Source organism: Podarcis liolepis (genome assembly GCF_965112155.1).
Source record: "Podarcis liolepis genome assembly, chromosome: 3".
NCBI classification, from domain to species: Eukaryota; Metazoa; Chordata; class Lepidosauria; order Squamata; family Lacertidae; genus Podarcis; species Podarcis liolepis.
This window is the reverse complement of record NC_139557.1, coordinates 483,587-497,796: the sequence shown is the minus strand read 5'-3', so window position 1 is coordinate 497,796 and position 14,210 is coordinate 483,587. Positions and strand designations below refer to the sequence as shown.

At 42.3% G+C, this 14,210-nt stretch overlaps 1 protein-coding gene across 2 annotated transcripts in view; it reads right to left on the bottom strand.

The window, feature by feature from the left end:
* The window catches only part of COL4A2 (collagen type IV alpha 2 chain), a 179,053-nt gene that overhangs the window by 141,602 nt on the left and 23,241 nt on the right, over positions 1 to 14,210 (bottom strand). For both annotated transcript variants that reach the window (XR_014523928.1, XM_083495038.1), the window contains one exon: positions 2,705 to 2,785. Coding sequence is in view for 1 of the 2 variants with exons in the window: in XM_083495038.1 (XP_083351164.1) it covers positions 2,705 to 2,785 (81 nt within the window). In the remaining variant the exon portion in view is untranslated. The remainder of the gene's footprint in view (positions 1 to 2,704; positions 2,786 to 14,210) is intronic.

Genomic DNA, 14,210 nt, shown 5'->3' with positions numbered 1-14,210 from the left:
TTCAGTTTTTAATCAAATCTGCAACATTCACCAAAACATTCAAGAAATACTAACATTGCCAGTGCTTCCAGCTTACTTGTTTGTGATAACAGTTTTAGTTTCTCGGTGTCTAAATACGAATTGGTAATATTTAATATTTTCATCAACTGGGGTGTTTTCTAACCAGAAATGCTGATATGATTTCCAACATGCAGAGAAGCAGATTTCAAAAGATGTCAAAATATCAGTAATACAAAGGCATCCTTGCGAAGAAATGGACAGTGGGGTTGTCACTGTCAAAAAGAGGATAAGATATGATTGGAACTTATAAAGAACAATCAGTTGCTTACTCTAACTGTAAATCTTTGCATAAACATTTGTGCAAACACAATTATGAGTTCTCTCCCTATTCAGAAACTTCTCAAACCATACTAGAGATTTGGCGGGTACCTCAATGCCAACCTCTCTGCCTAGGGGCTTAGGTCCTGCCTTCCCACTCGGCTCAAATCTTCAACCTACATAGAAGCTCTCTAGAAGGACCATGCAGAAGACATTAGATACTAAGTACCATAGTACTAAAATATGGATGGTCATCTGGATGTGGTGGGACTAACAAAAAATCACTATTTTGAAGTAGAATAGAGTGAGTAGTATTTCTATAGCCCAGAAAGAATATATTTCGATGGACAGATATACAATAATCTAGCACAGTAAGCAGCCTAACTTAACTGGAAAATATGTGGAACAAATATACCGTATTTTTTGCACCATAACACTCACTTTTTTCCTCCTGGAAAGTAAGGGGAAATGTCTGTGCGTGTTATGGAGTGAATGCCTGCGGGTGGTGGTGGGGATCTGCTGCAGTCGTGAGCAGAGGATCCATGGGTCCCCTTCCTTCCCTCCTCCGTGGTTACAAAGCATGGATCCACATGGATCCTCAGGATTTTTGCATTGGGCTACTCCAAACTCACTGTCAGATCACATGTCTGTGGCCACAGCATGAACCACAAAAATCATATATCCACTATTTCATTTAGAATATTTTTTTCTTGTTTTCCTCCTCTAAAAATTATGTGCGTGTTATGGTCTGGTGCGTGTTATAGAGCGAAAAATACGGTATTACTATTCTTTAATACATGTATATATTACTATTCTTTAATACATGTATGAGAAGAATTTGCATCAGAATGAAATCAGGTCAAAAGCCATCAACAATCCTTCCCCCCAAAAAGCTCTGGGCCATCTCCCCCCATTTTCTTAATTTTGAGTCCCCCAAAATAGAGGGCATCTTATACATGGGGGCGTGTTATACCTGGAAAAATACGCTAAGTCAGAAGTCCCACAATGTAATTTCCCATACCATCTCTAACCATCCACTATTATAGGCAGTCAATAATTCAAAAAGAAAGTCAGCACTATTGAACATTAAAACTCTACAGCTGCACCCAGAACCATTTTTAGACATTATTACCAGAGGAATGACCCATTAAACTCAAGCACTGCTGGACCTATGACTCACATGAAAAACTACAAACGGAAAATTTAATTTAATTAGGCCTTATTTTCTTATACTCCATAGTAAGACAAAAACATTTCCATTAATTTTGGTCACCTCTGAAGATTCCAAATGAACTTATGATGAAAGTGGCTACACGGCTGTCAAGTGCACTGTTATAAGATGCTGAGAAATGCAACCTATTATTCAGGAAGTGCTGCTAGTAAAGATTTTACATTTAAAGAAAATAATTACAACATTCTGGACAAATTAGATGGCTTGGAAGTATGCTTGCATATCAAATCAAATAATTTTTGTTCACTGCTTGAGAAGCTAGGGTATTAAGTCCATTTCCCAATATTAAAATTAAATATTCTTCAGTTATAAAGTGCTGTTGCTTCAAAAATGATATAATTCTAATTAAAAACCACTGTTCATTTCAAATCTAATTAAAACAATGTAACTGGAGAATATTCAAATTGTTGTGTAGATGTTCACTGTGTAATTCATTTTGACAGTTTTCCAATATCACATGGTTGTACATTTCAATAACAACAGATGAATAAATGCAAGAGCTCTCAAACAGTAGTGCCCAAATCACATTTAATGAGGATTTACTTTAAGATTTACTTTGATGTAAAGATACTGAGGAGCAGGCTTTTTAATGCAGTTATAAAACAGTGCCACCATGAGGAGGTGATGTGAGGCATGATTTAGAATTTGAGCTAAGCATGTACCAAACAACTTGCCTCCAAATGCTGTAGTCTACAGGAACATGTCATATGATACCTTTCTTTCCGGCTTAAATCTGAAATGTCAAATGCAATTATAGGCAATAGTTGAATCTAGAATTTCACGAGTGGAATTCTGCTCACAAAGCTGGATGCTCTTGGATCTCTGCTGCGTCCGCAGCCACTGAAAATTTGCTAGGGTTTGGGAACGCTTTAGAGCAGTGTAGGTGGCAGCAGGTTATTCCATTTCAGTTCATGGAAGCGACCACTTGGAACAAGCCCATTCCACTAACAGATTACCCCTTCTGTTCACAGGAGGCTCCTTCTGTTCATGGAAGGACATATTTTGTATTGCTAGTATTGCATTGTTGAAATGTTTTGTCATTATTTTTGTATTGTTTTGTTGTTTATATCTTAAGTTCTAAATCTAGGGGCAATTGTTTGATCACTAGGATAAAATGGTGAGAATTCTTATGTGATTAGAAAAAGTGGTACTCACACGAGCTCCTTTTTCTGGGAAACATTCACAACCCCGACTGCAGTCTCTTCCTGCACAAGGTCCCGTATAAGACTTCCCTCCCTGAAAAATAAAACAAACATTCAAATGACAGTTAAATAGCACGGCAACAGCAAGAAAAACAACTAGTATGGCAAAACTAAAGGGAATCCTAGAATCGTAGAGTTGGATGGGACTGCGAGGGTCATCCAGTCCAACCTTCTGCAACGTAGGAATCTCAGCTAAAGCCTCCATGACAGATGGCCATCCAACCTCTGCTAAAAACCTCCAAGGAAGAAAAGTCTACCATCTCCCAAGGGAGTCTGTTCCACTGCCAAACAACTCTTACAGTCAGAAAGTTCTTCCTGATGTTTAATTGGAATCACCTTTCTAGTAACTGGAAGTCATTGGTTCAAGTTCTACCCGCTAAAGCAGGAGGAAACAAGCTTGCGCTAACCTCCAGGTGACAACTCTTTAGAAATCTGAAGATGACTATATCATCTCCTCTCATGCTCCTCTTTTCCAGGCTACCCATACCCAGCTCCTTCAACCATTCCTCATAAGGCTTGGTTTCCAGAACCTTGATCATCTGGTCACCCTCCTCTGCACACCTTCCAGCTTGTCTTAAATTGTGGTGCCCAGAACTAGACATAGCATTCCAGGTGTGGCCTGACCAAGGCAGAATAGAGTGGGACTATTACTTCCCCAGAAGAACATTTTAAGTGATTATTAATGATTGGGGACTCATTAACCAATCTTAAATTGAATACCATTTACTACTTGGATGCATAGTAAATTAAAAATGATATTGAAACAAAAATGTTTTAAAGTGTGTGTGTGTGTGTTTGCCAACAAAAAAGAGAGAAGACAATTGGAAGCTGCAGCAGCCTCTGTTGCTGAATGAGAAGTGGTTAAATATTCTAAAAGAAAAGACATCACTGAAAATTTAATCAGCCTTACAAGCAGTAAAGTTATGTACACTGTATCCCTGCTAGATACACTGGTATGAGCTACATGTGTGCTTGGAAAGAAGAGCAAGATTAAACAGAACAATATTTCTGCAGATGGGAACAGAGCTTACCATTTATGTACAAACAACTCAAAGAATGTGAAACTGCAAGTGACGCCTGAATGCTTTTCTTAGTGAAAAATGGGAGCTCATCTTATTCATCAAAAGATTTTTGTTGGAATTCAAACTTTGAAACTATGCATTGCAAAGCAAAGGACAAGACATCCTTCCTCTTCCAGGTTCACATAAACCTGTTGCTCCAATGTATTATTTCTTACCTAGTATACTAGGGTTCTCAGCAAACTACAGGCAATTCTCTTAAAGCCAGTTGCAAAGATTTTAAGGTTTTTTTCAATCTAATTTTGTCAAAAAAAAAACATAGGCCAGCATCAATAATACAATACATACAGAGATGTACCATGTCTATATTTAACTGCCCTTTGCTTACATATCTATGATTGTCCCATCTGCTTAACTCAGAAAGGTCCTAAGACGAATTACATCATTAGCTTCACACAACAGGAAACTAGGAAGTCTGGATACTCTTCCCTACATGGTGCTTTGAGACAGGTCTATTTATAAACTACTTTGCATCTGACTATTGTAGTTCACCCACCTGCACAATTTGGCTATTCTATGGAGTTTTCAGTTTTCACATATAATTTACAATTCATTTGCTCTTATTATGTACACATATGTACATACATACATCATACTGTACAGCTCAGATACTGTTTTTGGATGATGCAGAAATTTTCTGCAGTACTTTACTTCAAAAGCTGCATAAACATTGTTTCAGAACTGCAGTGGGTCTTGTGGTTTACTTTGCAAACAAAACGTTCTTATCAAAGTACAAGCTAACATACTGAGATTATAAACATCCAAATAGTCAACTTCCTTTAGCAGACTCAAACAATATCATCTTGTCGGTTCACATCCTCTCTCATTACGTTCCAAGCCGAAGTGCTTAACAGATTCAGGAAATGTCTGTTCTGGGAACAAACAGAAATATTTGAAGACCTACATTGTAGTGCACCAAAAATACTGTTGCTTGTTTGCAAACATGGTGCAAATATTACCAAAAAATGTGAGCATTTCTCACTGAAATTTAGAATATCAAGAAAGTAATTATTTTTAAACAGCCACATGATCTTATTTTGGATTATTTATATTATTATAATTATGTAGATATGCTTTTAGACTTAGGGCATGTACACATTAGTGACTCAGAAAGTAGCTGTCATTCCCCCCTGCTGTGTTTCAAGCTGTGTTTTAAGTTGCTGTACATGAAAGGGAATTTCCGATCTCTCTATATCCTTTTAGGGCTCAATTTAGGACTCCATTTTGTTTGCTAAAACCAGTGCTATTTTTCTAGAAAAAGAGGTGCCGGAACTCACCATGAAACTCCCTTGTTCTCTTATAATGGTGCGAACTCCCGCTGCGCTCCGGGGGCTTCAGGCAGCTACCCGCAAGCCTTTGGAGCGCAGCAGGAGTCCCCGCTGTGCTCCGAAGGCTTGCGGATACCCGCCTGAAGCCTGGAGAGCGAGAGGGGTCGGTGCACACTGATCCCTCTTGCTCTCCAGGCTTCACTTCGCTGGAGAGGTGCTGCACAGTTTTCCCTCTCTGCGCAGCGCCCCTTCAGGGAAGCGGGAGGAGAAATGGAAGGGGCTCCTTTTCTCCTGCCGCTTCTCTGAAGGGGCGCAGAGCAGAGAGGGGGAGAATTATTTTTTTCCTGTTCTCTCCCTCCTATGGTCCATTGCGTCCTATAGAGCGAAAAATATGGTGCTGGGCGGTTGTCACCTTGAGGAGCGGACAGAGAAGGCAGTGGTGGCTGGCGGCAATTCTCAATGGCAAGAAATAGCTTGCCATCCCAAGGATTATCCAGGACTACGGATGGATGGATGGATGGATGGATACTCAGTTTCTTAAAGTGAGCGCTTTGTTTTTTTTAATGAAACAAACCAGGAGACCCCAGCAGAACGCCTTGTGCAAAGTGCTTCTAGGTTTGGCGGCTGTTGTTTTTAAGCGCATGTTGTAGGGGAAAAGGGAAATGATGGCCAGCACGTTGAGCCTGTGCCTTTCTCTCTCTGTTTCTCATCCGAAAGGGGAAGCAGGAGGGAGGGAGAGCAGTCTCTCTCTAACCGGCCAGGATGATGGCAAAAAGAAATACTGCCGTTGCCACTGCCCCATTCATACGCTCCCCTCCCCGGGACCCCACGACAGACGAGCGCATGAGAGGGGAGCATATGAATGGGGGTGGGGGTGGCGGTATTTCTTTTAGACATCATCCTGGCTGCTTAGAGAGAGACTGCTCTCCCTGCTTCCTGCATTCCGGGGGGGGGGTCTGCTGTGATGGCACCCTGCCAGAATAGTGGTGCCGTGGGTGGCCCGCTGCCTCCGCAAGCCCGTTCCTCCGCCAGTGGAGAGAAGGTGAAATGAGTGTCTAGCAGCTCCCCTCTAGGGCCCAGAGGAAGAGTGTGTGGACCCCGGAAAAGCTGATCAATCACCAAATGATTTACATCTGTGGAATATATTCCATTTCAATTGCTACATATATTTGCAAACAGTATGCATAATAACCTGACAACTCAGGAATTTACTGCGTCATAGAACTTCGAATGGTAGACTTGGACAACAGCCTGGACTGCAAGATAACAGTAAGCCACGAAATGCTGCGCTGGCAACAGACAAGGGAAATACACACATACACAAACTAAGCTGTGCTTGTCAGATTAAAGGATACATGACTGTTCAACATGACTGAGAATTGATTAGCCAGGGACTGGAGACTTTGAGAGTTTAAGATCAGAATGTGGAAGTTATGAGAATCACAAGAAGGCAGAAATATAACTATGTGAGATGATTCTTCAGAGATCCAGAATATGGGAAGTCTGTTTGAAATTTTATAATTAATAATTTGGATTGTAATTTGTTTTTGTTTTGTTTTTTCTTGAATTGGATTATGATTTGATCTGATTTGTTATTAATTGGATGTTCTTAATGGAAATTTTTTTTAAAGAGAGAGTTGCAGTTTTAATCTGAAATCTTAGGTGCAGTACTGGGCACACAACTCAGAAACTGCTTGCGCTGATGAAAATCCTTGTTGCAAAATGTGCCCAGAACAATGGGAGTTTTGAACACTGTTGTTGTGGTTGTGGTTGTTGTTGTTGTTGCTGCTGCTGCTATTATTAATTAATTAAATTTATATACCGCCCTATACCCACAGGGATTCATATACTTAATTCCTCACATAAGGTTATGAGCCCAGAGGGAATTAAATCATAGAAAGTGGAAGGTTTTGTGGTGATTCCAGTGGTAAATGTTTTACGGAGTTTTTCAGCTTTTGAGGCCTGAGTTTCAAAGTGCAAAAGAGAGAATCCCCTAGCCCCCTCCGAAACCAGGGAGAAGCTTCCTAGGCAAGAAAATAAAATGTACTGAAGAGGTAAAAACTTAACTATACAAAATGCAGTTTGGAGGTTTATAATAGATCTTATAACAGACCTTGCAGTTTTTGCTGTCACCTGATCATTGTGATCTGCTAAAAGAAAAGACACAATAGGAATGGTTGGGTGACCTGGTATGGACAGTAGTAGAGGGGTAATAGCCTCATTCCTCAAGTGGCAAGGCAAAGTTTCATTTTTGTTCTTTTTGAAAAGCTTTTTGGCAGTTTTTCATTTTATTTTTGGCATTTCTCTGTCAGCATTTTTGTTCTTTTTTGGGAATTTTTCTGTTTTTGATTTTTCAAATGGATAGAAAAAATTTAATCAGCCTAATGGCTATAGGACTAACTTAGTTGTATTTGAGGTTGGTTGGTTGGTTTTAAAAACACTCAAATGGTAAATAAATGTTAAGAAATAAATAAATCTTAAACTTGCAAAAGATTATGGGTGCAACACTGAAGATTCTATTTGCAAAGCACAACCTATTTTAATAGCTCATTTAGATAGATAGTTTTAATTATATCACTGTTTAATAACTTTCCCCCCATGTTTTTAGCTGCTTGTTTTATCTGTAAGCCACCTTGAGTCCCATTTAAGGCAAAAGACAGAATACTGTATAAATGAAGAATTAGAGCCAGTGTGGTGTAGTGGTTAAGAGCGGTAGTCTCGTAATCTGGTGAACCAGGTTCGCTTCCCCGCTCCTCCGCATGCAGCTGCTGGGTGACCTTGGGCCAGTCACACTTCTTTGAAGTCTCTCAGCCCCACTCACCTCACAGAGGGTTTGTTGTGGGGGAGGAAGGGAAAGGAGAATGTTAGCCGCTTTGAAACTCCTTTGGGTAGTGATAAAGCGGGATATCAAATCCAAACTCTTCTTCTTCTTCTTATCTTGAATAAGCTTTAATTTAGCATTAACTAAATTAAAAAACTAAACTAAAACTAAATTAATTTACCATTAATCATTTCATGTTTTCACATATTAAAGCAAGGATTTCCTATATTTATATGAAAGCACCCACTGCTCATCTCTAGGTCATTGAAGATGGAACATAACATAACATGAACAGAACATTTTTAAACTTCTTGCTGTGTGATAGACATGGAATTCTCCAAAAGAATCTGTTTCCCAGCTGTTTCTAGCCAGGGTCAGTCAAACGGATGACTGAGTTCTGTTAGGGAAAACAAATAACTGTGCTGTGACACTAGGTCCCCAGCTGTTTTTATAGCTCTTTTGTGTATCAGCATTTTGATGTTCCCAATAAAATGCACAATAGAAAAAAAACAACTTCTGGTGGTTGACCAATGTATGATGATAACTTCTTCATGAATTTTTAAAACTAGTTTTGACCTCTTGTCTTCTATGTAAGTTTGACATACAGTTTTGAAGACCACCTTAAAATTAGTAGCTTTGCCTAAAATTCTTTGTGTTTCTTCTTCTGTACATCTTATTTGCGCAGGTCCCTGGGCAGGCAGGCAAAATGGGAACAGCTGCTGCCCCAGAAGGTGTGGTCCAGATGCTGGAGCAGCATTATAAAGCCTGCCTGCCTAAGGGGGCGGGGCTGCTCCCAGCGGGGAGACACCAAAGGGGGTCGTCCCTTGGGTGGCCCTTTGGGGTGAGGCAAGGGCAAGGGCCAGCCCCTCTGTGTTAATGTTATTAAGTAATTATTTAAATGTTTCTAGGTCTTCTAAATTGTTTTTAATCTGTAGTATTTTGAATTTTTGTTTGTTTATTTTTGTTGGGGGGTGGGATGGACGTTTGGTTGGGGCTGGGGATTGGTTTAATTTTAGTATGATTGCAAATTATTATTATTATTGGGGGGGGGTTGTTTCTACTGTTTTATTAGTTTGATGTATGGTTTGTGTTCTGTTCTGAAGGGGAAAAGGTCAGGACTGCCTGGGAGTGGGCCCCAGCCAACAGAATGGCTGCGTCAAGTTCCACGGGGTGGGGAGTGGGATTCTCTGGGACACCCGATCTCAGTGATCACAGGCAGGAGAAGGAGCTACGCTAAGACCAGACCATGTCATTACCAATGAGGCAGGTTTAGTTGTTGTTTGAAGACTATCCCTGACTCCAGGTCTGATCCTGACTTGAAGGATACTGGAATCAACAAGGGAGACCCACACGACCTTAAGGAGCTGTTGTGCAATGCCAGGTCAATGACTCACATGACGGCTGTCATCCATGACTTGATTGTGGATGGAGGACTTGACCTGGCATGTGTAACAGAGACTTGGTTAGATGAAGCAGATGGGCCTGTTCTTGCCACTGCTGGTCCACCAGGTTTCTCTTACGCACAGCAACCCAGGTCATATGGGTGTTGGGGGGGGTTGCAGTCATTAGCTTGCACCAGGCATCCTGTTGGGAAGACCCAGTTTTCTGACAGCAGTTCTGAAAGCTGGGCAATAGGGGCAGTACAGGATTCCTTTTGGTGTACTGACCTCCCCGCTGCACCAAGGATTCCCTGCCTGAGCTGCTTCAGGTCATGGAAGAAGTTCTGCTAGAAACACCTAGTTTGGTTGTCCTAGGGGACTTTAACATCCATGCCAACACAACCTTTCAAGGGGTAGCTCGGGACTTCGTGGAAAGCATAGCCTCCATGGGGCTGTCCCTGAATACGTTTGGCCTAACTCATAGTCACAGGCATGCCTTAGACCTGGTGTTTACCTCTATGGATGTGTGTGAACTGACAGTAAGTAAAAGCAAAACAAAAGAAGTGCCATGGCCGGATCACTTCCTGGTGCAACTGGACTTCTCCGCGAGCCTTCCCCTCTGCAGAGAGGTGGGACCAGTTTGGATGCCCCCCCCCACTTAATGGATCCAAATGGTTTCCCATGTTGATGGCCTTTCAGCTGATTCCCTAGTGGCCTTACCAGGGCTATCAACTGTCTAGCTCCAAAGCATCCTCTCCGATTGCATGGAGCCCGGACAGCCCTGCGGTTTCCCCCAGAGCTGAGGGCGATGAAACAACTGCTGAGACGTCTAGAGCACTGGTGGTGGGAAAACTCATTCTGAATCAGACAGGACACTGGTTAGAGCTCAACATTGAACCTACCAAGTGGCAATAGCAACGGTGAAGAGGACTTTCTTCACCGCCTCTTTCACTTCTGCAGAAAACAGCAGCAGGTGGCTTGCAATCTAATGGAATTATCTTCACCATCGGGGCTTGGTAAGGCCCGCAAGATCTCCTGCAATGATTTTGCAAAGTTTTTTTTGCAGATAAAGTCGCTCAGATTTGTAAAGAGGTAGACTCCAAGGTTTCCCAGTAGTGATGTATGATGTATGAAAGTGAGAGCTGGACCATAAAGAAGACTGATCACTGAAGAATTGATACTTTTGAATTATGGTGCTGGAGGAGACTCTTGAGAGTCCCATGGACTGCAAGAAGATCAAACCTATCCATTCTTAAGGAAATCAGCCCTGAGTGCTCACTGGAAGGACAGATCGTGAAGCTGAGGCTCCAATACTTTGGCCACCTCCTGAGAAGAGAAGACTCCCTGGAAAAGACCCTGATGTTGGGAAAGATGGAGGGCACAAGGAGAAGGGGACGACAGAGGACGAGATGGGTGGAAAGTGTTCTCGAAGCTACAAATATGAGTCTGACCAAACTGCGGGAGGCAGTGGAAGACAGGAGTGCCTGGCGTGCTCTGGTCCAGGGGGTCACGAAGAGTTGGACACGACTAAACGACTAAACAACAAAGACTCCAAGGTGGGAGAAGGGCCGGGGTGGGAGAGTCCTAGAGTCCTGTCTAGTCAAGTTACATAGGCTCAATTTCAATCTGTTACCTCTGAGGATGTGGACAGGCTGCTTGGACAAGTGAAACTGACCGCCTGTCTCCTTGATCCTTGCCCATCCTGGCTTATAAAAGCGAGCCGGGAAGGGCTGGGCGATGGGCTCTGCGGGGTGGTGAATGCTTCTCTCTGTGAGGGAGCCTTCCCAGACCCACTGAAAGAGGCGGTCATTAAACCGCTTCTTAAAAAAACATCTTTAGACCCAGCCAATTTGGCCAACTATCGCCCAGTCTCAAATTTACCATTCTTGGGCAAGGTGATTGAGCGGGTGGTTGCCGAACAACTCCAAGCACGCCTGGAAGAAGCGGACCATTTGGATCCCTTCCAATCAGGATTCAGGGCTCACCATGGGACTGAAACTGCCTTGGTCGTGCTGGTTGATGATCTCCGGCAGGCTAGGGACAAAGGTGAGAGCTGTTTCCTAGTTCTGCTGGATCTCTCAGCGGCATTTGACACAATTGACCATAACATCCTTCTGGACCATCTAGAGAGGCTGGGAGCTGGGAGCTGGGAGCACTGTTATACAGTGGTTCCGCTCCTTCTTCGTGGGCCATGTCCAGAAAGTGGTGGTGGGGGATGAGTGTTCAGACCCCTGGGCTCTCACTTGTGGGGTGCCTCAGGGTTCTGTCCTCTCCCCCATGCTTTTCAACATCTACATGCAGCCGCTGGGAGAGATCAACAGGGGGTTTGGGCTGGGTGTTCATCAGTATGCGGATGATACCCAGCTCTACCTCTCTTTTAAATCGGAACTAGTGAAGGTGGTGAAGGTCCTCTGTGAGTGTCTGGAGGCAGTTGGAGGATGGATGGTGGCTAATGAATTGAGGTTGAATCGTGACGACAGAAGTACTATTTTTGGGGGACAGGGGGCGGGCTGGTGTGGAGGACTCCCTGGTCCTGAATGGGGTAACTGTGCCCCTGAAGGACCAGGTTAATTCTGTGTCCAGGTCAGCTGTCTACCAGCTCCATCTGGTACGCAGGCTGAGAACCTCCCTGCCCGCAGACTGTCTCACCAGAGTGGTGCATGCTGTGGTTATCTCCCACTTGGATTACTGCAATGTGCTGCTCTACATGGGGCTACTTTTGAAGGTGACCTGGAAAATGCAAATAATCCAGAATGCGGAAACTAGACTGTTGACTGGGAGTGGCCACCAAGACCATGTAACACCGTTACTGAAAGACCCACATTGAAATTGAAATACTTTATTGTCATTTGTACAACTTGTAGAATACAGTGAGATTACACAAGCACCCCCCTCTCAGCTCTCTTAGTCTTAATTCCCCTCGTTTACTGAAGCACACCAAACCCAAAAGTCAATTGCCCTGTTGCTATCTTTTAATTCAGCAGCCTAACAGCCCACGGATAGAAGCTGTTCTTTACCCTGTTGGTGCTACTAACCATGTTTCTGTATCTTCTGCCCGAGGACAGGAGATGAAGAAAGTGCTGGCCAGGGTGTGAATCATCCCTGAGAATTTTCCTCACTCTCCTGAGGCAACGTTCTTCCGCTATTTCATCCAGCGGATTCACGGGACAGCCCATAATATCTTGTGCTATATTCACCACCCTCTGCTGGCACTTCCTATCAGTTGATGTCAAACCAGCGTACCACACTGTGATGCTGTGGTACATTGGCTCCCAGTACATTTCCAAGCACAATTCAAAGTGTTGGTGCTGACCTTTAAAGCCCTAAACAGCCCAGTATACCTGAAGGAGCATCTCCACCCCCATCGTTCATCCCAGACACTGAGGTCCAGCACCGAGGGTCTTCTACTGGTTCCCTCCCTGCAAGAAGTGAAGTTACAGGGAACCAGGTAGAGAGCCTCCTCAGTAGTGGCGCCCGCCCTGTGGAACGCCCTCCCACCAGATGTCAAGGAAATAAACAACTATCTGACTTTTAGAAGACATCTGAAGGCAGCCCTATCAGAAACCAGAGGCCTTCCTCTTGGGCATTGTCAGCCAGAAAGTGTTAAAAAAGGACAGAATCTTCTTTATGTATGCGACTACAGCAGCAAGAATACTTATTGCAAAACACTGGAAGACACAAGATTTGCTCACACTGGAAGAGTGGCAGACGCAATTGATGGACTATATGGAACTGGCTGAAATGACCGGCAGAATCCGAGATTTGGGAGAAGAAACAATGGAAGAGGACTGGAAAAAATTTAAGGACTATTTACAAAAACAATATAAGCTGTATGAATGTTAAGAAATTTCACGATTCAGAAAAATATGGCTCCAGTAACTTGAATTGGAGATACAGAAAATTAAGTTATAAGTAAGTAAAGGTTGAAATTTAAAGTAATACTATGTTTAATTTAAGGTATAAATAAGTTGACAAAAACTACTTTAAATTTAGAAATATAACATTTGAAAAGTACAAAATAAGATATGAAACAAGGTAATAATTTGCTGATATTTTTTATTACAAAGAACGCAGGGTTTGGGAGATGTGAGGAAGTCCAGTTAGTTATACAAAAAATGCTTTGAACAGTTGGTTTTTCTTTGTTATTATTTCTTCTTTTCTATATTGTTTGTTGGTGTATTTGTATTTGTTTTTTATGTTTGTTATTTTCTTGGTGAAGGGATTTTGTGTGTTTACTTTTTATCTTGTGTTTGAAAATTCAATAAAATATTTATTTTTTAAAAAAAATGAAGGCAGCCCTACCGATGGAAGTTTTTAATGTTTGATGTTTTATCACTTTTCTATTAGCATTATTACTATTCTGTTGGGAGCCACCCAGAGTGCACTGAGAAACCCAGCCAGATGGGCGAGGTATAAATAATAAATTGTTGTTGTTGTTGTTGTTACTATTGCCGTCGCTATTACTATTATTATCATATGGTCTTGCTTGGTTTTGCAGCTGCTAAATTGTGCTAATTAGTGTTTTATCTGTAAAGAGAACTTACAGTATTTCATAACCGATTGATTGTTAGCCACTTTGTGCTCGCTTCGGCAGCACATATACTAAAATTGATTGTTAGCCATTTTGACGGTCCTGCTTGGATGAAAAGATAGGTTAAAAATGTTTTAATAATGAATAAACATAGCAATGAAAATTCTGTAGATTGTGGAAGACTTCTCTGAAGTATGGCAGCATCACCAGCACTGATGATAGCTGCAGAAAGTAATATGCAGACTGTGAATGAAGACTACTGGGAGAGCAATGGACCCTCTTTCCCAATAAAACCTAGTGCATAGGATCTGAAACAGGGTTGTGATCTGAACTCACAGAGTCCAAGGTCCACTCAAGCAAAACTAAGGCTGTTGATTACAA